The sequence below is a fragment of the Poecilia formosa genome, unplaced genomic scaffold (assembly GCF_000485575.1).
Source record: "Poecilia formosa unplaced genomic scaffold, Poecilia_formosa-5.1.2 Scaffold99, whole genome shotgun sequence".
Taxonomy (NCBI): Eukaryota; Metazoa; Chordata; class Actinopteri; order Cyprinodontiformes; family Poeciliidae; genus Poecilia; species Poecilia formosa.
Window position 1 is genome coordinate 1,328,230 of NW_006800038.1, and position 23,065 is coordinate 1,351,294.

Genomic DNA, 23,065 nt, shown 5'->3' on the forward strand with positions numbered 1-23,065 from the left:
AAGTTGATTAGAGAAACAGTGTGGTGAGTCTGGTTGCCTTGCAGTGTTGGGTCAGATTTTCCTGAGTGGCTGTGTCAGAGCCATGTTTACTGTGATGACAGAAATTAGACTGTGATAAATTATTTCTGATTTTGTTTTTTTAACTTTTACCAGCTGTTTAGCTACTTTTCACCAGCTAGACAGCAAAACAACAATCTTAATCCTGAGTTATATTTCTTTTTTGTGCTGATTTATGGAAGAATTGCCAATGACCATTTCCTTCTCTTTGACATCATAAAACTGAAACAAAAAAGCATAGAATTAGCAAATTAACAATGCAAATTAGCTTGTTACATGCTTACTGCAAGCTAGCATAATAATCAATTCATAACTCAAACGTACAAATTTTCACCCAATTTTTATGCAGTTTTTTTCCTTCTCCAAAGTAAAACTTTACAGTTTAACACAGGAACACGGCGGCATCACATTCGGCCATCTTGGATTTTCTACTTCCTCTATTTGGTTTTCTTTTTCAGAGAAACCATAACAATGTTACCAAATAAACACTAACTAAATCCAATGTAACTTGCAAAAGAAAGAACATCGACCGTCTATTACACCTGTACAACTCAACCTGCAGTAAGAAAGTAAATCAATCAAATGCCGGCTTTTATAAAATGGAGGTTTGGAATAAGTTAATTAAATTAAATGTCACATTTTTTAGATAAGTTCCGTCTTTATGTGTGAACCTGTCTGGAAATAATTTTTTCTGCTTTTTGTCCAGGAAATTGAGCTCGCACCCGACTGCAACCATGTGAGTATTTTTCCTAAATATGCAAACAGTTGATTTACACTTAAAACTTAAAGGAAAAGCTGATTGGTCTGCAGATGTGCAGCTTAACCAATCACAACTTTGGATCTATTTGAGGAACCATTGTTGCAGTTTGACTCATTTATATCAATTTAATCCAATCTGTTGTTTTGATGCATTAGATGTAAATACATTATATTTACATCTAATTATGTATTTAAATATCCATTTGAGTAAATATTTACTGAATTGTGCAGTAATGAGTTTGTTTTAAGGTTAGCAGATGGAGTTAAGTGTCCCGCCCTGGAAAGTTTCTTAATGTTGAGATGTTCTCACATCTTAATCGTAGCTTTTCGTTTCGTTTCTCGTGAGTTTTTAATCTTTTTTGCCCTTATTCTGCTCAGCTTCTGTGGAATTACAAACTGAACCTGACCACTGATCCAAAGTTTGAGTCTGTGGCCACGGAGGTCTGCCGGAGCACCATCGCTGAGGTTTGTAGCGTGTTTTTACGAGGCATTTCCTGCCCTGATTCTTTTAGTTTACTCTTCTCATCCCCCTCACCTGCAGATAAAGGAGTGCAATGAGGAGGAGCGAGGGCGCGGATACCTGGTGTCCTGCCTGGTGGATCACAGAGGCAACATCAGCGAGTACCAGTGCAACCAGTACATCACCAAGATCACCAGCATCATCTTCAGCGACTACAGACTCATCTGTGGCTTCATGGATAAATGCAAAGAGGATATAAACAGCCTGCGCTGCGGCAGCATCAACGTAGGACAAAAGGTGAGAGGGAGTGTGTGTCCAGTGCTTTACACTGTAAATATTAACCAAAATAAAGGAAATTTATTTACATTTTTCAATGTAGATAATCTGAAAATCTGTTTTTCTCAAAACTAAAGTTGGTACGTCAGATTATTTTTGTTCCTTTAGTTGAGGTCAGTTTAATGAGGCCACAGTCATTCAGGGTCGATACTGCTGCTTGTTTGGTTAAGGGGTGTCCAAAGTGCGGTCCGGGGGCCATTTGTGGCCCTTACGCTGTCTTTGTGCGGCCCCCAACTGTAATTAAAGAATGATGCCTTTCCAGCACAGGAGGTTTTTTTTTATTTATTTGTAATCAGGGTAAAATTATTATTGCCAATGAAAAATGTTACATACAACACACATCTTTTTATAACCAAGCTTTTATAAACAAAAATGTTTATCCAGAAACTTTTTCTAAAATGTCGACTTTGCTGAACCCAAATCAGTTCCTTCTAATTTATTAAACTTGGCTAAACATAGCAAACGTTTTGAAAGAAAGTGACCCAAATCGTGATATTATACTGAAAATAAATTTGTTCAATTTAGCAAATCCTTTATTTTAATAATATAAACACACAAAAAAATTTACTTATAAATCTACAATGAACAACATTTCTGTCTTCTTCCAAAAAAAAAAACTACTTTACTTGGTTTTAGGGTTTTTCCTGAATACTTCTGACTCAATGATTTTGGCCCATGTCACAGATAGTTTAGACACCCCTGAATGGGGCATTTTCAAGGTTTGGAAAGTTCTTGATTTCTGTATAAAATCCTCGAAATGTCTTCATATTCAAACTGCGCAGCTTTGTGTTAAAGTGTAATCTGTTGTTTGATTAAAAGCCTAAATTTGTTAAAAATTAATTACAGCTGAAACCAGATATTTTAATACACCTAATAAAAAAACTTCTGAGCTTTTCTTGTTTTAAGTAAGTTAGAATTACCAAAATTACTTCTATTTGCTAAAAGACAGAAAACTTAGCAGGAACATTTTTTATTTTATTTTTGAATATTTAATATTCCTAATGGCTCAATGATCTGTGGAATTAAAATAAAGATTGTCTTAAATTAAACACAATTACTGTTGTGTTTAATCTCCCAATTACTAGAAATGGGAGATTTTTTTTCTGTTAAATTAGAGTGTTATTCATTTCAAAACCATTTTAAAATGTTTTTATATTTTAGTATTTCTTGTTCTGGGTTCGATTCCCAGCCCCGGTCCTTCTGCATGGAGTTTGCATGTTCTCCCTGTGCATGAGTGGGTTTTCTCCGGGTACTCCGGTTTCCTCCCACAGTCCAAAAACATGACTGTCAGGTTAATTGGCCTCTCCAAATTGCCCATAGGTGTGAGCGCATGGTTGTGTGTCTCTGTGTTGCCCTGCAACAGACTGGCGGCCTGTCCAGGGTGACCCCACCTCTCGCCCGGAACGTTAGCTGGAAAGGCACCAGCACTTCCCGACCCCACTAAGGGACAAGAGTGTAAAGAAAATGGATGGATGTTCCTGCTGTAGAATACTATCACAAGACATTAGTAATAATACTAGTAATAAATTATATCTTTTAACACTGTATTGTATTGTTTTTACCTCCAAAGTGCTAAACCTACCTTGAAAATGCTTGAAAAGTTGTTTAACTTTCCTGCATCTCTCCACAGGATGTGCACTCGCAGGGCGAGGTGATCGCCTGCCTGGAGAGGGCGCTGGTGAGGCAGGCGGAGCAGCAGGAGCGAGTCCATCCGATCAAAGACGAGTGTCAGAAAGCGATCCTGCGGGTGGCGGAGCTGTCGTCTGATGACTTTCACCTCGACAGGCACCTTTTCTTTGCCTGCCGAGATGACCGGGAGAGGTTCTGCCAGAATGTACGGAGACTCTCAGAGAACAACCAGCGGAAATTAATCAAGTTTTCACTTTTAAAACAGTAAATTTCTATTTCTGCACAGGTCCAGGCAGGAGAAGGGAAGGTCTACAAGTGTCTGTTCAACCATAAGTTTGAGGAAGCCATGTCCGAAAAGGTATTCAGAGAGTCGGCGGATTGTTGCTGACTGGGGATGCAAACAATTAATGGCTTATTAGATAAAAATTTGTTCCAACTGATCAACTAATAATGTCCGCTTAGATCACGGGAGTCCAAAGTTGGTCCTGGAGGGCCGGCATCCTGCGTGTTTTAGTTCTCTCCCTGGTTCAACGCACCTGGATCAAATAATGGCTCATTAGAGGCCTAAGGAAAACATTGACATGCTAAAGAGGTTGTTACCACCAACAGGGCGAGAACTAAAACATGCAGGATGCCGGGCCTCCAGGACCGACTTTGGACACCATTTAGACTTTATAAATAAACACTCAAAAAGCTCCTTAACGCATAGCTCTCATGCGACGTCACACTTCCAGGAATTTTGCAACTGACAGCCATCTTGGTAGGCAGTTGCTATGGAGTTGCTATGACAACAATAAACAAGAGAAAAGCTTAGAACTATTTCTTGCCTTGTTCAATAAGTAAATTACAACTACTTGAGTTCTCTACCCACATCTGTGTAATACTAAGATAAATATCAGTGATAATTATTGTAGTACTTACTGCCAAAAAATACTGCCGAAATAGCAAAATTAGCTTCGCTAATGTAGCTTTGATCTGTTAGCGAAGACGGACATGTAGTTTGTGTGTTTGTTACTACATGAACTTATTCTGCCAGTCACCAGATCCTTGTTATTCACGAGAAGAGTTTGTACATCTTTTACAAATTTGTTGAAACATTGTTTACATCCACAGATTTCAGGCTATGAAGCTCCTCCATTTTGTAAACCTCTTCCTGTTCACTAAGTAGTGAACTATGTCATTATGAGGAGTTCAGAAAATTATGATTGTGTGTTTATAATGCGTTTAACACAAACGCTTACTAATCGATAACTTTGCTGACCCATACGTCATGAATCATACTGTTGTCCTCATGTTCCTCTCACCAGTGCAGAGACGCCCTGACGACCCGACAGAAGCTGATCTCCCAGGATTACAGAGTCAGCTACTCTTTGGCGAAAGCCTGCAAGCTGGACCTGAGGAAGCAGCGCTGCAGCCTGGATAGCAGCCTGCCGCGCGCCCGCGAGGCGCGGCTGTCCTACCTGCTGCTGTGCCTGGAGGCTGCGGTGCACCGAGGTGAGAGCATGACGACCCGACAGGTTCCCCTCCTTTGCTGTTTGACTCCATCCAGCTGTTTCCTGGATGGAGAATCCCACAGTGTGATCAGGGATCATACGGATGCTTGAAATCCTTGAAAATTCTTCAATTTCAATTAAAAAGTGTTTGATTTCTGTATCAGGACCTTGAAAGTGCTTCATATTCAGACTTTGCAGTTTTGTAATAAAGGTCAATTTAACGCAAATTTTAAAAGTGTTATTTACAGTTGAAACCAGATATTTATAGTAATTAAAAGGCAAATACACATTTTTGTTCCAACTGTCAGACCTGATGTGTTTTGTTTTAGGTCAGATAGAATCACCAAATTTATTTCCATTCGCTAAATCAGTGTTTCCCAACCCTGGTCCTCAAGGCACACTGCCCTGCATGTTTTAGGTATTTCCTTACTTCAGTCCAGCTGATTTCAATCGATGACTGATTAACAGGCGTTTGCTGAACTGCAGTCAGTTGAATTAGGCACATGAAAGCAGGGAAACCTCTAAAACATGTAGGACAGTGAGCCTTGAGGACCAGGGTTGGGAAACACTGCGCTAAATGCAAACAGAAATAAATATCAGCAGCAGGACATTCAAACAACGCAAACAACCAGATCTATTGAATTGCTTCTAGATAAATATATTGATGCTTTTTTCCTCATTAAATAACTTTTTTCTCTAACTTTTAAGATGTTTTTTTCTGTTAAAATTATTTTCTAATGTTATGATCATATTTCTCAAAAGAATAATTATCTTAGCCTGACCCTAATACTCCATAGTACAACTCACAGAAGGGACGTCCGAAATAAAAGCCACTTTTTGAAAATATTTTATGTAATTTGTAAAAGTGAGGCAGAAAATATGATATTTTATGAGTAAACCAGGTGAAAATGGAAACATTCAAATAGTTTTCTAGGCGCTGTGTCTCTAATGGGTGGAAATAAGCTCAACCTGAAAAACATCGTCTCTCTGCGTGTTTTGGTTGTTTTTATCAGGATATATTCTGATCTGTTTTTGTTGTGCAGGCCGTCCGGTGAGCGGCGAGTGTCAGGGGGAGATGCTGGACTTCCGGCGGATGCTGATGGAGGATTTCTCCTTGAGCCCAGAGATCGTCCTTCACTGCCGGACGGAGATCGAGGCCCAGTGCTCCGGTTTGCACCGGAAGGGCCGGACACTGCACTGCTTGATGCGACTCGGCCGAGGCGACCGCAGCAGCGCCGTCGACGGCGTCTGCCAGAGCGCGGTAAGAACACGGCAAATAAGAAATTATTATTTCTGGCTCTTCTAATTTTGTGTTTTGCCACAGCTGCAAACTCTGATCCAGTCTGCGGATCCTGGAGCCGATTACCGGATCGACCGAGCGCTGAACGAGGCCTGTGAATCCGTCATCCAGACCGCCTGCAAGCACATCCGCAGCGGAGACCCAATGTGAGCAACTTATGTCAAAGTTTAGAAGGAGGGATTGTGTCAAATCTACTTTTTTAAGCTGTGCGTCCTGTTACAATGTTAAAAAACATTGAATTATTTAATGCTTGTTCGAGGAATCCTTTAATTCTTATCTAAAGTAAATGGTATATACATTATTTTTATAACTGAAGGTGACACAGTTATCATAACCTCTGTTAGTCGATGTTTTTTTTACAACCACCTCAGCTGACCAAGTGCTTCACAGCAATCACAGGTAGATAAATGATAACAAGAAATAAAACTAAGTTTGATAAAAAAAAAAAAAATAATAAAAATTGCAAGTAAAATACAAAAAAAAAACTAATTTCAGTTGCAGCAATTTTCCAAAAACTTGAATTAATTAAGTATTAATTTTCCCTCCTTTTTTAATATATATATATTTTTTTGTATTAAATGCGATCTTGTAGAGTCTGATATGGAACGTTTTGAGTTGTTTCTGGCTCAGTGTTTGACAGGTTTGTGCTTTGCAGGATCCTCTCCTGCCTGATGGAGCATCTGTACACAGAGAAGATGGTGGGCGACTGTGAGCATCGCCTGCTGGAGCTGCAGTATTTCATATCCAGAGACTGGAAGTGAGTTGGTTCTTAGCTGCATCGTTGGGAGGATGCAACGCCTTAACCAGACCCTCCAGAAACCTCTGATGACAACTATTAATACAAATTCACTCACAACCTTTTTAGAAATTTGACCAACATTTTCTGTATTTCCTTCTTTTCTGGCCAATCCCTTTTGCCTAATTTAACTTCCTGTTAGCTAACTGATGATCCGTTAATCCATGCCAGTATTTCATATAAAGCTTGTTAACAAGAATACTAATGTTGTTGCTGCATATTACATATTCTATTGCTGGGTAGATAAATCCAGGATTAAAGCCCTTTTTTTGAAGGACAATTTTCTTTACAGAATTATTTTTTTTATTTGTAGTTTCAGTTATTTTGTTTGTTTACATTTGATATTGAGTTTTAACTGCTTATTAGAATTTAAAGTTTATTGATCTCTAAGAATGTCCTTTTGGATTATTATCCCCTTATTACCATTATGTTACTTAAAAATGCTCTCAAACTAACAATATTATCGTTTATTGCAACAACTTCTGAGACAATTTATCGTCCAGAAAAATTTGTTACACTAATCGGCCCAATTTGGATCTTTTCCCCCCTAACAGAATCCGATCGGTGGCGCTTCCATATGTGGAACCAAATGGGATACGATAGCTGATGGGCCCGTTTCCTTATATTTTGTGTTTTCTGCAGATTGGACCCGATCCTGTACAGGAAGTGTCAGGGCGACGCGGCCCGACTCTGCCACACCCTCGGCTGGAACGAGACGAGCGAGCTGATGCCACCAGGCGCCGTTTTCTCCTGCCTGTACCGCCACGCTTACCGCACAGAGGAGCAGGGTCGCCGGGTAACAGCAACACTCTGTGACGTCCAAACAGACGCAGCTTTACTGCGACTCAGCAGTTCTGGGTGATAATTTTAGAACTTATGTCTTTAAATGTGACAGGTGAGACCAGATGAGCAGGTAAGAGCTATCCAGTCTCGGCCAAAATCAGGTGAAGGCTTAAAATAATCTGACTTTCAATCTGTCTGATGAATAAAAACGCCAATCTGGATTTTTTTTTTAGCTTTATTAAATTTTTAATAAATTTTGAACCACAAACAGTTGAAACCAGAAGTTTACATACAAAAATAAGAGAACAAACTTTTTTTTTTTCTTTTCTTTTTGTAGGTTAGTTAGATTTACCAAAATTATTCTTATTTGCTAAATGCCAGGAAATGTAACAAGAAGATTTTTGGACATCCATGTGTTCCGTATCAGAGATACTTATGACTGTACAGACTGGATTAAACCTTTTGGCTTCCCTTCCTTAAGCTTTTCACAGCAGTTTCCTGGAGTTCTGGTCCATTCCTCCTGACAGAACCGGTCTCACTGGGTCAGGTTTGCAATCTGCTACAACTTCTCTATAGAAATGAGATCAGGACTTTGTGAGGCCAGAACACCGACTTTATTCTCCTTAATCCACTTTTTAACCACTTTGGCTGGATGTTGAGGGTTATTGACCATCTGGAGCTTTTGCTTCCTGGCTGATGTTTTTAATATTTTCTCATGATGCCATCTAGTTTATTAACCAGTTCCTCCTGCAGCTAAACAGCCCCACAACATGATAAGGTTTCCCTCAGAGTATCAGCAGCCTGGAGGGCCTCCAGGCTTTACTCCCCCAAGAATAGTTTGGTCTTTAACTTCAGACAGTGAGGAAAAAAATATTTGTCTTTGTATTCTGTGTATGTAAACTTCTGGTTTGTACTGTAAATGACGCAATACTCCTTTACAATTAATTGTGTTTGCATTTGATTGAATATCAACCCAATTAAAAGTTTGTACATTTTCTGAGGGTTTCTATTTTAACAGTTTTGCAGCTAAACAGAAAAATGAATTAATACATTTGCAAAGCCGATTGCATCGCCTTTTAATTTCAAACTGCATGCAAACATGGAGCTAACGAGCTAAAAGCTTAAGTTCTGCTCTGGAGCAGTGTGCAAGCATTTAGTGAAAACTAATTTTATGCTAACTGGAGCTTTGGAAAATGGCATCACATTCTCAAAGATCAGAGCTGTTTGCAACATGCATGTTGTGTTAAAACAACATCTGCAGAAGGTTGGTGGTAATCTGATGGGAAGGGGAAGGGGGTTTCTAACAGTACAACATGGATGCCAGGAAGAAAGAATTGAGCAAATTGTCTGTGTAACTTTGAAAGTTGGTTTCAAACGTGGTTTTGTTTAAAATGGGCCAAATAAATCAAACCGAATCACCGGCTGAGGTTAAAAGCAGGTAGACGCTTTGAACCGGCTCAGTGAAATTATTCCTGATTAAAAACAAATTAATTAAATCTAGAGATGTGCCAATCTGATATTAATATCTGTATCAGTCTCAATATTTTAAAAAATTAGATCTGGTATCAGTCTAAGTCTATGCTTTGTGCTCTGAGCGAGATCATGCTTTATTATTTATTTTATTTTTATATTCCTAATTGCACTTTCTGAACCATTTGACAGGTTTGTTATAGTTTATTTTTACATTTTACCAAGAACCTGTTTTGTCATTTTCAGTTTCTTTGTTATTTATCTTACATTGGCTGATTTACTGCTAATTACACTGACTGAACAAATTACAGTTGTTTTTACATGTTTGACCAAACGTGTGACGTTATTGGTGTATTTAATGTGCTGTACTGGTTCAAATTATCAAATTAATTTGTAATTCTGTACATTTATGCCTCTGCTTAGAAAAATTGAATACCTGATAACAGTTTATATTAATAAGAGTTAAAAGGAGAGCAGCTTGTGTTTGAAAGCAGAAGGAAATCTGCAGTGACGTCAGAGAAGCAACGGTTGCTGCCCGTCAGTTCAGGAAAAGCTTAACGGAAAATATTTACAGGCTTTTCTGCAGAAAGAGTAAAACTTTAAGATCATAACTCTGTCAAGCATGGTGGTGGAGGGCTGATGCTTTTGGCATATGAGGAACGTTTGCAGCAGGTTTTTATGTTTGTCTTCTCTCACTGTGTGTGTGTGTGTGTGTGTGTGTGTGTGTGTGTGTGTGTGTGTGTTTTTGCAGTTGTCTCGGGACTGTAAAGTGGAGGTTCAGCGGATTCTCCACCAGAGGGCGCTGGACGTGAAGCTGGACCCAGAGCTGCAGAAGCGCTGCATGACCGACCTGGGCAAGTGGTGCAGCGACAAGACGGACACGGGACAGGTAAGACGCACCTGAACCGGGACTGATTGAGCTATAACATGGCACATACACAATACCGCTCCTTTAAAAGCTATTAGCATGTCGTCTGATAAAGAAATACTCAATTATAATAAACTAAAAGGTTATTAAAATGGTGAGACAGCAGGATTAAGGGGAAGGATTGTCATTTATTCACGCTCAATGCTACATGTTAGTGTAAGGTCTATGATGACAGGACTGTGAATGTTTTGAGTAAAACCATTTGATTTTAACACCTGAAGGTAACAAAGTTACATGATTGTGCTATAAAATGGTATTCTGTTCCTAGAAGACTCATATTATTTTCCCTTTAAAAGGTTAAATGATGCATTTTGATTGATTGCAGGTAGAAAAATCCTACCAGAAAGTAAAATGAATCTTTTTGGAACCTGTTTTTGTTTGCGTTTAGGAGCTGGAGTGTCTGCAGGAGCATTTGGAGGACCTGGTGTCCAGCTGCAGGGAGGTTGTCGGCAACCTGACGGAGCTGGAGTCAGAGGTCAGAGTTCACATCATGTATTTTATGAAGCAAACCAGTGGAAGCAGCTGGACAGACGTAAACCTGTGTGTGTGTTTCAGGACATCCAGATCGACGCCCTGCTGATCAGAGCCTGTGAGCCCATCATCCAGGCCCACTGCCACGTGAGGCGACCACACAGCCAATCACAGCTCATCGGTTTTACCTGTAAAACACTCACCTGTTGTTATGGTTATTTATGTTCAGGACGTGGCTGACAACCAGGTCGATACCGGAGATCTGATGGAGTGTTTGGTCCAGAATAAACACCAGAAAGACATGAACGAAAAGTGTGCGGTCGGCGTCACACACTTCCAGTTGGTCAGTCTAAACCGCATTCCTATGTATTATTATTCAATATTTCCTATATTTATCGATTCGTCTTGCTCATAAATTTCATTCAGGGTTTGTACAGATGCTTGAAATCCTTCAGTTTCAATTTAATGTTTTCAACGATTGGAACGTTTGTAGTTTTGTAATTAAGTGAAATCTAATGTTTGATAAAAAGCCTAAATTTGTAAAACATTATTTACATTATTTTCCATACACCTAATAAAACAGACATTTATTTCTCACTGTCTGAAGTTAATTCAGACCAAATTTTACTTGTTTTATGTCAAAATTACCAAAAAATAATCTCTATTTGATAAAAGCCAGAAAATGTAACAAGAACATTAATGAGAGATTATTTTGTAACTTTTTTGTATATTTGATCATTTAATTTGAACAGGAAGGTAATTTACCTTTACAGGATTAGTTTGGATTGTTTCAATATAATTAATATTTATTATTGATGTGTGTAATTGAAATAAAAGTTCTCATATTTTGTATGTTATCAACGTTATTGAAACTGGGGGAATTTTAGCAAAATGTGTGTTTTGTTCTTGGACCAGTCAGGTGTGTTGGATGTGTGTGAGGAAAACATTTCAAAACGTAAAATGTTGTTTTATTTTAATTCCTAGAAAGTAGAAAACTATCACAAGATATTATTAATAACAGTAATAAATTATATAAAATAATGAGTTGGTTTTATCTGCTGAGTGTTGTACTGGAAAGGTTTAAAAACTTTTCTTAAAATGGTTTAATTTTACTGTTGGAAAAGTGCATGAACTCGTTCATTAATTAAGTCTAACTTATTAACTTTTCATTTGTCTAATTTTAGATTCAGATGAAGGATTTCCGCTTCTCGTACAAGTTCAAGATGGCCTGCAAGGAGGACGTTCTGCGCTTGTGTCCCAACATTAAAAAGAAGTGAGAGGAAAACATGCAGCTTCACAACTCATAGTAACCATACAGACACATAAATATATATACTGTGTCTGTATTTATACTGGAAATAACCCTTCTTCATGTTTTACTGCAGGGCTCCAGCAAACGATTTTATTAATTGATTATTCTGATGGTTAATCAATTAATTGGATAAAAAATTGTCACATTCTACAGATGTTTTTATGCACTTAAGCCCTTTTGTATAATATTAGAAATACATTAAAATATGCAAATAAACAATTAAATACCTTTTTTAAATAAGAAAATAAACATTTTGCCTGCTCTGTTCTTAGTTTTGAAATATGCAGTGTCATTTATCTGTCCTGTGTTAACATAGCATGCAGATTCTGGTATTTATTTTAAATAAAAATGCAACTTAACATGACATAGAAGCTGAGAAAAGCCTTTAAATCTGCTTCTCAGACCATCGTTTAAGTCTCCGTGTCCTTGCAGGGTGGACGTTGTAATTTGTCTCAGCACCACAGTGAGGAACGACACGCTGCAGGAGGTCAGAGACCAGCGAGTGTCTCTGAAATGTCGCAAGCAGCTGCGGGTGGAGGAGTTGGAGATGGTAAACACAAAAACCAGGCCGAACCGACCTGCTGTCACCTTCATTTCTATCCAACCAGAAAGGAAGTCTCTGTTCGAGCTTTAATCTGTGGATATTTGCAGTTTCACTAGAAGGTTGCAGGGCTGGGCGATGTGGTTAAAATATAAAATCTGTTTTATTTTATACCAGCTCTGATTTCTTTTCTAAAAATGACAGAAAATATTGTCAAAAGTGACTTATTTCAATCTTTCATTATGCGAGTTGAACAATGAAGTATTAGGGCCAAACTACAAGGATTTTTGTTTAATTACGAGAATTTAGTCACAATATTAGCAGCATAAAGACACAATTTTACCCCCCCAAAAAAAACATTTTAAAATGACAAAAAATGTAATTTTAATTAGAAAAAAGCCTGGATAGACCAACTCGGTCCGTCTGATTCTTTTTCAAAATAGACAGTTGTTCCACAAACGTTTCAAAATACCGCAGTTGGTAATAATTTGACGCTGTTTTAAAAGTTGAAATATTTCCTTATCTGTAAAAACCAAAGTATAACTTCACAAGATGCTCAACGTGCCTCATTTTATTTTTGTTTCATGTTGGAGTTTTCATAAAATTACTACTTTATTCTTCTAATATTGTGACTTTAATCATCCAATAAATAAAAAAATCTTAGCTTGAATCTAATATTTTGTCGTAGAGTTGACCTAAATTCAAAGTCCAGATAAAAAGAAGCGGTAAAACACACTTGTCAAGCAAGATGGCCGCCATTCTGAACAATGGAAACCCAATTAGAACATAGGTAAAAAAAAGTATATAAATAAAAAATTACAGTCTTAAAAAAAAGAATTTATCGATAAAACTGATTCATTACTCAGCCCTAAAAGGTTAAACACACATCATTAGCATGGATGTTAGCTTGTTTTATGCAGTAAAAAACAGAACTTGGATCATTTTTGGACCATTATTTTGTGCGCCTGATGAGGTAATTTTTAGATATTAAACGGTTGATGTGTTGATCAGTTACTTGAGCAGCATTTTTACTCTTGGTTGGCTACTTTTTACTTTTGCCTTGTAAAAGTAAAAATGTAAATAATTTGTTCATTCTGACTCAGTCTGAAGACATCCGGCTGGAACCGGAGCTGTACGAACCCTGCAAGTCCGACATCAGCCGCCTGTGTCCCAACGTGGTGTTCGGGAACGCTCAGGTAACATTTCCAGAACACTGCATGTGTCTTTAACATGTCTGACCTCTGACCTCTCAGCCATGTCTTCCCAGATGATCGAGTGTCTGAAGGAGCAGAAGAAGCAGCTGAGTCAGCGCTGCCACCAGCGGATCTTCAAGCTGCAGGAGGTGGAGATGAGCGACCCGGAGCTCGACTACCAGCTCATGAGAGTCTGCAAGCAGATGATCAAGGTGAGCTGAAAATGGGCAGGAAATGACATCACGATGATGTCAACATAATCAGAGTCGGGCAGTAACTAGTTACATTTACTCAATTACATTTAATTCAGTAACGTTTTTGAAAAAAAATAAGACTCTTAGCAGTATTTTTACATTTTACTTTTACTTCAGTAATTTCATTATGAAGTATTTCTGCTCTTACTTGAGTAAAGTTTCTGGATTTTCTACCCACTGGATGAAAAACAAGCATGTTTTAACCAAAAATCCACCAGACACCTGCAGGTTTTTTAAAGTTTTTAAGTTTTTTTATTGAAAGAAACTGATTTGGAAAAAAAATAAAAAAAATTTTACCTGATTTTATTTATTTACTATTACTTATATAAATTAGTCATTTTTTATCCATCTGATGATATAATTTGTACATATTAAATGAGTTTTCTCTTGTATGAAAATGGCCAACCGACTTTCCATAACATTGACCCGATGTGCAAAATGTTTCATAATAGCCTTAATAAAAACAATCATTAAATCTTAACATTTTATGTCAGCTGTGTTAAATGCTGACTGAACAAATTAAACGTTATTAAACTTAAGATTTATAAAATATAACAAAACTACAACCTGTTGGGTTGCTATATAGAAAAACGATGAAAAGAATAAACTGTGAAATAATTGATTCCCCCATGAACTGCGAGGTATTCATATAGAAATACAGTCTGTGGTTTCTCTAGAATGAATATTAAAACTGAGATCCATGAAGTGAATTAACTCATCGCAGCGGTCAAGATCCGCTAATAAAGATGACTAGCGGTTATTTTTGGCGCCATGTTTTTCACCATCATGTTACTTTTTCTCTGTTTTTCTGTCATTTTCACCGTCGTAGCACATCAGTCATTTTTAGCTGAGAGGTTGCCGCTACTCCGTCATTCAGCTCGGCTGAATAAAGCGCTGTAGAGATGAAAAATTAGCTTAATTAGCTTATCGAGTGTTTATATTTCAAAACAGAATCGCGTAAAGACCATTTACATCCCACTCCGGACTCCTTTTGGACCGTCTCTCTTTACCATTCCGGCGTGGCCGCCATCTTTGATTCTTGTCTCATCGGCTCCGCAAATAAAGACGACCAGCGGCGCCCTCTGTTGGATGGCGGCCAAACTACAACATTGAAAAAAAGTTAAGCAGACGTTATTAGTTAATCGATAGGAATTAATTTTGATCTAATAGCCCATGTATTAACAGTTGATCTTAAGATAATTAATTGTTTGCATTTAGATAGCAAAAATTCCAAGAAAAAACACAGAGCTTTGTGATTATAGCGTGAAAAAACTTTAGACATGTTAGTGTTTTAGTATTTCTGAAGAAATGTCGTCCCTCCTGCAGCGTTTCTGCACTGAAGCGGATGCCAGGAACGTCCTGCAGTGCCTGAAGCAGAACAAGAACAGCGAGTTGATGGATCCCAAGTGTAAGCAGATGATCACTAAGAGGCAGATCACCCAGAACACTGGTAAGCTCACTGAAATATGCGTCTATAAGTCAGACTGGAGTGTTCTCCATTTCACTTTTGGTCCTTCTGCAGACTACAGACTGAACCCGGTGCTGAGGAAAGCCTGCCGAGCCGACATCCCCAAGTTCTGCCAGTCCATCCTGAACAAAGCCAGCGAGGACAGCGAGCTGGAGGGTCAGATCATCGCCTGCCTCAAACTCAAATACGCCGACCAGGTTTGAGCCTGACTCACCACTTCAGAAATGACTCAGCAGAAAAAAATTCACATGTCTGATGCTGTTATCCTGTGATTCTGGTTCGGTTCTGGTCCAGAGGTTGTCTCCAGATTGTGAAGACCAGATCAGGGTGATTCTCCAGGAGTCGGCGCTTGACTACAGATTGGACCCACAGCTGCAGATGCACTGCTCAGACGAGGTTAAACTGTTGCATCACAGTATTATTGATTATTTTAGTACAAAAACACAACTTCTTGGTCTAGTTTCTAGTGTAAATACCTCAGTACACTTGAAATAGGACAAAACTAACAACTTTTCAGCAAGAAATACCTTGTTTTATATCAGTAATTCCTTAATATTGATGAAAAAGTTCTAGTTCCACTGGCAGACTATTTCACTTAAAACATGACATTTTAAAGGTGAAACGAAGCCGATTTTCCACGTTTTTCTCCTGCAGATCTCCAGATTGTGCGCAGAGGAGGCGGCTGCTCAGGAGCAAACCGGCCAGGTGGAGGAATGTCTGAAAGCAAACCTGCTGAAGATCAAACAGGAAGTCTGCAAAAAGGTGAACCACCGCAGCAAAGTCAGTCTGTCAGAACATTTTCTAATCAGCTTGATTCGCAGGAGGTGCTGAACATGCTGAAGGAGAGCAAGGCGGACATATTTGTTGACCCGGTTCTCCACACGGCCTGCGCCCTGGACCTCAAACACCACTGCGCCGCCATCACACCCGGCAGGGGGCGACGTGGGTGATTTTTATTCTGTCTTTACGCACAATGTTCTCCATTTTAATAGAAGCGTCTGTTTTTCAGAGATGTCATGTCTGATGGAGGCGCTGCAGGATAAGAGGATCCGACTGCAACCCGAGTGCAAGAAGAGACTCCAAGACCGCATCGACATGTGGAGCTACGCCGCCAAGGTAATGGCGCCGCTTTCACACGGGAACCAGAGAGAAAAACTCTGGAGGAGAATCTGACGACAGGACAACCGAGGTTCACACAGCAGAAACATTTCAAAGCCTGAAACCAGCAGCCGATAAAGAGGAAATAAAACACGCTGAGGGAACGTGCAGCCATTTCAGATGTTCTGTTCTGGCAAAAATAAGCTGGAAAAATTTTGCAACTTTTTTGAAAAATTTTGTATTTTATTTTATTTTAGGCTGCAAGAATCCAAAAAATATCTCAACAAACTGGAAGGATTGCTTAGCTGTCCACTGAAACCAGTTTAGTTTAAAAAGTTAAATTACAGCATTTTGGAGACAAAAACATGAATGAGTAATTTATTTACTTATAGGCCTGTTGCAATAAGCAATAAATCAATTAATCGCATGAAAACGAGCTCAATCATTTCATTTACAGGATTCTGAGGGTTTTGCGAATTTTGAACTTTTCAAATTTTTTCTAGAAAATTTCTGACATTAAAATCAAACTTTTTATTGAAAAAAAAGATGTTTGACATTTTAAAGTCATTTTAAAATGTACTCCTTTTTAAATTTTCTATCTACACTGGCCCTAGTACGGCGTGGTATAAATGAGACTTGCTGAAACCTTCGGCTACCTGTTAAAACGTTGTTGCCGTTTCCTCTGTGGCCTGCAGGTGGCGCCAGCTGAGGGCTTCTCGGACCTGGCCGTGCAGGTGATGACGTCGCCCTCTAAGAACTACATCCTGCTGATGATGGCGCTGAGCGTGTGTATCCTGTTCCTGGTGGGGCTGCTGTGCGGCCGCATCACCAAGCGAGTGACCCGGGAGCTGAAGGACCGGTAGAACCGACTGCTCTTCCTCCTCCTCCTCTTCCTCCGTCTCCCTCAGCTGCCGCTAACAGTGCCAACGCCACATCCCAACCCGCTCTCCTCTGTAGAAAACCAAATGCTTGAGCATCCGTTTGGACTTTTCTGAATGCCTGGTGTGGCTTTTTGGAGACAAAGCCGCCCCGTTTATTTAAACTCCTCCATGAACGCTGTTGCCGTGACGACGGACTGCTGCTGCTGGGCTGTTTCCAGACGGTTCTGATTTATGATGATTTGTTTTGGGACTTTTATCGCAGCTGCTGCGTTATTGGCGTTTGTCTGAAGCAAATCTCATCGGTTAAGAATCAGAGACTCCGAGTCGGCCTTCATGAACGTCGCTCCGTTTAATCTAATATGAACATTAACTTCACTGCACTTTTTTACTTCAGTGTCTAATTTATTGAGAGGGATCTGATGACGGCGTAATAGGGCCATTTTACGTACATAAAAGGAATACGTTTCTGCAAAAAAATCTAAAATTTTGAAATTAATCTCAGAAATGTTCCAGAAAAATATGGAAAGTCTCAAAAGTTGAAAGTTTTTTTTTATTTACATTTGAAATTCAGAAAATTTCCCTGCTTTTCTTCTTAAAAATTTCTAAGATTAATCTAAAAATGAATCGCTAGCAAATGTTTGACTTTTCAAATTAATACCCAAAGGTAAAAAATGTTCACCTTTTGAAATTCAGATATTTCCTTATTTTTTTTATTGAAAATTTCTGAGATTGATCTCAAAATTTCTGTTTTTTTCTAACAAATTTTTAATTTTTGAAACTCAAACTATCACTTGTCTTCTAGAAAATTTCTGAGATTCAGCTCAAATTTTGAGATTTTTTTCTTGAAAATTTTCAATTTTCGAAACTCAAATTTTTCCAAGTCAACTTTTGAATTTCCATGTTTTTTTCTAGAAAATTTCAGAGATTAAACTCTAACTAAAATGGCCCTGATACATATATTCTCATGTTGGACTTTTCTTTGAGTGTGTGGAAATATTTCTTCTGCCCTTCCGGAAGAACAAAAGTGGAATAACTGAAGTGAACCAAAAATTAGATAGAAATTTTTTGATTTTCACCTTAAAAAAATCTGTTAGCCTTCTAATTAGCTTAATTGATCGTTTTATGATATAGAAACAGCCTGAATCTGAGGATTGTAATAAAAATGTAAAAAAAACAAATGTTTAATATGCTTTAATCTAAATTCTTGTAGCTAATATTTGCAGATTTTTTTACATTAATTTCTCTGAGGGATTAAGTGAATGTGTAGCATGTGAGCTGGTCTATATTCTCAGAGGGAAGCTAGCTGGAAGCTAATGCTTAATGAGCTTGTTTTTCATTTTCAGCTTGTACAGATTAAATGGTGAGCAGTTTTTTAAAATATGCCATGTACTATGGAGAACAGATTTATTATTGTGACGTCTTATTTTGCTGTACAGATTCAAGTTGTCAATTTAATAAAAAAATGTCTGCAGTTTTCAGATATTGGCCTCAAACATCTTGTATAATTAGTGAAACTATATTAGTGCGTCTAGAATGCACGACGCCATCGTAGATGAAAAACAGAGTAGAGTTCAGCCAAACAAAATCAGAAATTTGGAAAAATCTTTTTCTGAAAAAAAAAAAATTAAATTGAGGAATTAAAAAAATAATTAGACTCGAGTCTGAAAAGTCAAACATTTGCTAGAAACCCCCAGAAATTGAGTTTAATTTGAAAAATGTTAGAAAAACTAAATTTGACTGAGTCAAAAGTTTGCTTTAAAAAATGCTAGAAATTTTGAGATTTAAGAAATTTCCCAGAAAATATTTTTACAGTAAAAAAAAAAATTGATTAATCAAAAATGTTCTAGAACAAATAAGTTTGAAAGAGTCAAAACATTTGCTAGAAGAACCTCAGGCAAAACTGTACTAAAATATATACATTTAAGATTAAAAATAAAATGATTCCAGTGCCAGCTTTAGCTTCACCTGGTACAAATTCTGTAAAATAAATTAAAACAAAAAAAGGGAAAAAAGTATGGCTATGCCATTATTAAAGAGTTAATTCTATAAATAATCACTGCGTTTAACATGTTGATGGTAAAAGTATATTTTTAGCTACAGTTGCATAATTTGATACAAATTATCAAGCTTTCACTAAAGGATTGCTGTTGTTGCAATTTAGGCAATAAAATGTTAATTTTCTGAACTTGAGGAATTTATTTGTATTTTTGTAAGCATTTCTAATATTCTATAACATAAGCTTAAGTGGTTAAATAAAAATATCTGCAGAATGCACCAACTTTGTATCGAGAATAATCCTTTGATGCATCTCAAATTGTTAAAAACTATTAAAACTCGTCTTTTTCCTCTGTGAGATTATAACTGAGCAACAAATGCCAGCGGGACACGAGACAAAGTCCAGCAAATTATAACTTCCCAGTTAGTAAAATTACTCACAACTAATCAAAAGCTTCTGAAATTACAGAATTAGACATAATTAAATATCAGCTTCAGACATTAAAACTCAGTTTCTCCTCTCTAATCTATGAGTGAAATAGTCTGTACTTTTTCATCAAAATTAAGGATTTATCAACTTAAAATTCCCATCAACTTAAATAAAAGCCATCAGAGTAAAAGAAGTGTTAGTACAGGGGTGTCCAAAGTGCGGTCCGTGGGCCATTTGCGGTCCTGTGAAGGATGTTGGGCGGCCCCCCCCAGACCTACTAGCTTCATGATTGGTTAATGAAGATGGATACTTTTTTCACCTTTTAGGTTTTTTTTCTTAACAGATACATTTTACAAAAGTTACAGGTCAGATTAAATATTAAGGTTTTTGCATTCATCTTAATTTTGGAGAAATACAACCACTAATATCGATTTTAATCAAATAAATGATTTGTTTTGCATCTCCAATTTTTAAATCTGTTTTATACAAAAAAGAAAGTATATTGTTGATTTTAATAAAATTTAAAAAGGCACCCAAACGTTTTGAAATAGGAGCCAAAATCTGGGTCAATATAAATAACTGCCACACTTTGCAAATATTTAGCTATGAAAGCTCAAAATGCTGAATCCTTATTCTTCAAATTCACATCTATGGATCACTGTGTTCCTCTGTCACATGAAATGAAAATACTTAAATGTTTGTGGTGAAAACAACAAAAACAAACTTTTGACAACAGAGTCTGAAAAGTTTCAAGCTCTGTTTATTTCTCCCACTTGAAGCTGTACATGCTACAGGTGCGTGCAGTGTAACTTTAAACATTAAATCTCTTATTAGCATTTAAACACGTATGCAGGTTAGCTGTAGCTACGCTCAGATCAGCAGGACGGAGAAAACTCTCCTCAGAAACAAACAAGAACTTAAAACAAGAAAACCAAATCCCAAGAAAACAAAAATAAAAATCATAGCAAAATCTAGGCTTATTTCATGAGACTGAGGTCAAACTGTTGTGTTCACAGCCAAACAGACTTTAAAAAGAAACTGGAAGAAGTTAAAAGGAAATAAACGATATAAAAAAAATCTAAGAAGTGGCAACAATTTATCCATTAGTTAATATGAACAAATCTCTTATTACAATAATTCTTTTAAAAAAACAAAGAAAATGTTGCATCCAAAACTCAGAATAACCAGAAAAACTAAAATGAAGTCTAATTTATGTTTAGGCGTCCAAATAAATGTTTTTTTCTTCTGTCCGTTCAACAGCAGAAATTTAAATATGCAATTCTTTGGCCAAACTGAAGGGCGGCGCTGTTCGTTTAAAGGATGTAGTTCCACAGTCAAACACAGGGGCGGCGCTGCACATTTACAGTTTGGTAGGTCAGTGTAACAAAAGAACAATGCTGTTTATTTACCTCATTTTTAAAAAAAATATAAAATAAGGAGCAGAGTTGTGGATTTATAGGATGTAGTTCCACAAGTCAACCAGCAGGGCAGCGATGCACATTTCTGGCCTCTTCATCTAAGGCACTGAGAGACAGTCTGTAGTTTGGCTTTTCATTTAGAAGGAAATTATCCTCAGTTTTTTTTAATGGGGTCCTGTGAGCTAGTTACCAGTAATCAATATCTTACATTTTGTAGATATCAGAAATTTTAATGTTTTACGTCTTTTGGAAGCTAAAAAGAAAGTTAAGCTAACAGCTGGACCTGAGCGGAGTTCAGGTATTTAACCAACACGTAACATTTCCAGCAAATGCTTCATCAAAGTTAGCTTCATCATAGTTAGCATGGTACGTTTTATTTTTCTATTTACACAAGGTTTTATCTCAATTCTCTAAATCAATATTGTTCTGGCTACAACCTCTTATAAGCAAAATACTGACTGACAACATTGTCACAAATTTTAAAAAATCCTAATTTTCCCTTTTAAAAGGGAAGATCTTGAACATGCAGTACCACTGATGGCCAATAGGTGCTGGTTTCAAGAAAACTTTGGCTAATAGAGGAAAAAAAATAATACAGGCATGTTGAGCATGTGTGGAAATGGGAACATTTGCTAATTAAAGCTTCTCAGCAGAGGGGCTTAGCATGGTTTAAGCTAAGCTAATTAACTTCAAGCTGTACCATTGACTTATCTTTTCTTCTAAATTGGTAGAAATGATCCAATACAACTAAACGTAAAAGGAAAATCCAGTTTTGGATGCATCTCTTGCTGATTGATTATCCTCTTTTGTGGGTTTAATGATCTGATCAGAAACTTATTTTCCTGCTGGAGTTGAATGACAGCTGGCAGATATTATAGTTCTGTTCTCCTCTTTCCGATGACAAAGACAGACTTTCAGAACCGCAGGAATCATTTTCCTCGGGTCAGTACGGAAAGCCTCCACTTGTTCCTGGTGGGTGGTGTGCAGCTTTCTGATTGGCTCAGTTGACCAGAGGGGTTGGGGCCATCAGGAAGCGATGACCTGGACGTAGTTGGCGGGATAAAGGCCAACCTGGCCACTCCTCAGCCGTCCTTTACACCAGCCCTGCTCATCTTCCTCACCGAGCTTCATCAGCTCATCGCCTGAAGGAAAAGGAAAGAATGAGACGTTTTAGGGTGTCCTGTCACTTTAAATCCAAATAGGCTTAACCAACTCAACATTTACACTCCCATGTAAAAATGGCTTCAAACAGATGCGCAATTATACAACCATACATCTTTGAAAAGCAGAAGTGGAGTCTCCTGCACAACCAACAAGAATGCAGCAAGTGGTTTCTGGGTGGTGAGTCCGCAACAAAACACTCGTCTTTTCCAGCAGCCATTGTAAAGCACATAAAGCGGCAAAAGCAGCTGACCAAACGTGCTGGAACTCAGCTCGGGTTGCTAGGTAACAGCTCATTTTCCAGACACCAAAAAAAGGTTAACTCATTAACATTTGTTGAGAACTCCGTCTGTAGATTAGTCTCTGCGGTGTAATTGGGTTCATACCTGCTTTAAAGCTGAGCTCGTCCGCCTCCTGGCCCGTGTAATCGTACAGCGCTCTCACCGCCACGCCCTCCGCCTGCTCCTCCTCCTCCTCCTCCTCCTTCGCCTCCCCGACGCCATTCACCGCCAAAGCCTTCTTGGGACTCTCCTCGTCTGACCAGTCCGATGAGTAATCCTTCACCCTGGACGACACCAAGAGACAAAAACTACAAACGTCAAGCAGAGAATCCATGAAAAACTCCAGATCCAGAGTTTACCTGCAGCTCTGAAGCTGCAACACAAACTTCCTGCGAAAAAACTGGTAGTTTTAAAGGTTCAGACCGTGGAAACTGAAATTAGGCTAAAATCAAGTTGAAACTATCAAATAGTTTAAATTTTACTCTACACGAGTTCAGATTGCAACAAGCTTGACTAAATTTGACCTCTTTTTCCATACAGGTTGGAGCAAG

The 23,065-nt window shown here is 38.0% G+C and overlaps 2 protein-coding genes across 4 annotated transcripts in view; one reads left to right on the forward strand and one right to left on the reverse strand.

Annotated features, from left to right (window-relative positions):
• LOC103142642 (Golgi apparatus protein 1-like) overlaps nt 1-17,645 on the forward strand; it is a 24,973-nt gene extending 7,328 nt beyond the window's left edge. Inside the window, exons 2-27 of one of the 2 annotated variants that reach the window (XM_007558795.2) lie at nt 764-793; nt 1,195-1,281; nt 1,358-1,573; nt 3,243-3,446; nt 3,528-3,599; nt 4,549-4,735; nt 5,778-5,995; nt 6,059-6,180; nt 6,690-6,791; nt 7,473-7,626; nt 7,726-7,743; nt 9,835-9,972; nt 10,400-10,486; nt 10,567-10,629; nt 10,712-10,825; nt 11,667-11,755; nt 12,227-12,344; nt 13,439-13,531; nt 13,603-13,740; nt 15,109-15,232; nt 15,305-15,447; nt 15,545-15,646; nt 15,905-16,012; nt 16,072-16,192; nt 16,260-16,366; nt 17,044-17,645. In XM_007558795.2, the coding sequence (XP_007558857.1) occupies nt 764-793; nt 1,195-1,281; nt 1,358-1,573; nt 3,243-3,446; nt 3,528-3,599; nt 4,549-4,735; nt 5,778-5,995; nt 6,059-6,180; nt 6,690-6,791; nt 7,473-7,626; nt 7,726-7,743; nt 9,835-9,972; nt 10,400-10,486; nt 10,567-10,629; nt 10,712-10,825; nt 11,667-11,755; nt 12,227-12,344; nt 13,439-13,531; nt 13,603-13,740; nt 15,109-15,232; nt 15,305-15,447; nt 15,545-15,646; nt 15,905-16,012; nt 16,072-16,192; nt 16,260-16,366; nt 17,044-17,211 (3,123 nt within the window). In that variant the 3' untranslated portion in view covers nt 17,212-17,645. The remainder of the gene's footprint in view (nt 1-763; nt 794-1,194; nt 1,282-1,357; nt 1,574-3,242; nt 3,447-3,527; nt 3,600-4,548; nt 4,736-5,777; nt 5,996-6,058; nt 6,181-6,689; nt 6,792-7,472; nt 7,627-7,725; nt 7,744-9,834; nt 9,973-10,399; nt 10,487-10,566; nt 10,630-10,711; nt 10,826-11,666; nt 11,756-12,226; nt 12,345-13,438; nt 13,532-13,602; nt 13,741-15,108; nt 15,233-15,304; nt 15,448-15,544; nt 15,647-15,904; nt 16,013-16,071; nt 16,193-16,259; nt 16,367-17,043) is intronic. The other variant, XM_007558796.2, reaches the window with a different exon arrangement.
• A 3,595-nt stretch (nt 17,646-21,240) lies between these two features.
• pacsin3 (protein kinase C and casein kinase substrate in neurons 3) overlaps nt 21,241-23,065 on the reverse strand; it is a 30,087-nt gene continuing 28,262 nt past the window's right edge. For both annotated transcript variants that reach the window (XM_016674715.1, XM_007558797.2), the window contains 2 exons: nt 22,620-22,798; nt 21,241-22,214 (listed from right to left, as the gene is read on the reverse strand). In XM_016674715.1, coding sequence (XP_016530201.1) covers nt 22,099-22,214; nt 22,620-22,798 — 295 coding nt within the window. In that variant the 3' untranslated portion in view covers nt 21,241-22,098. The remainder of the gene's footprint in view (nt 22,215-22,619; nt 22,799-23,065) is intronic.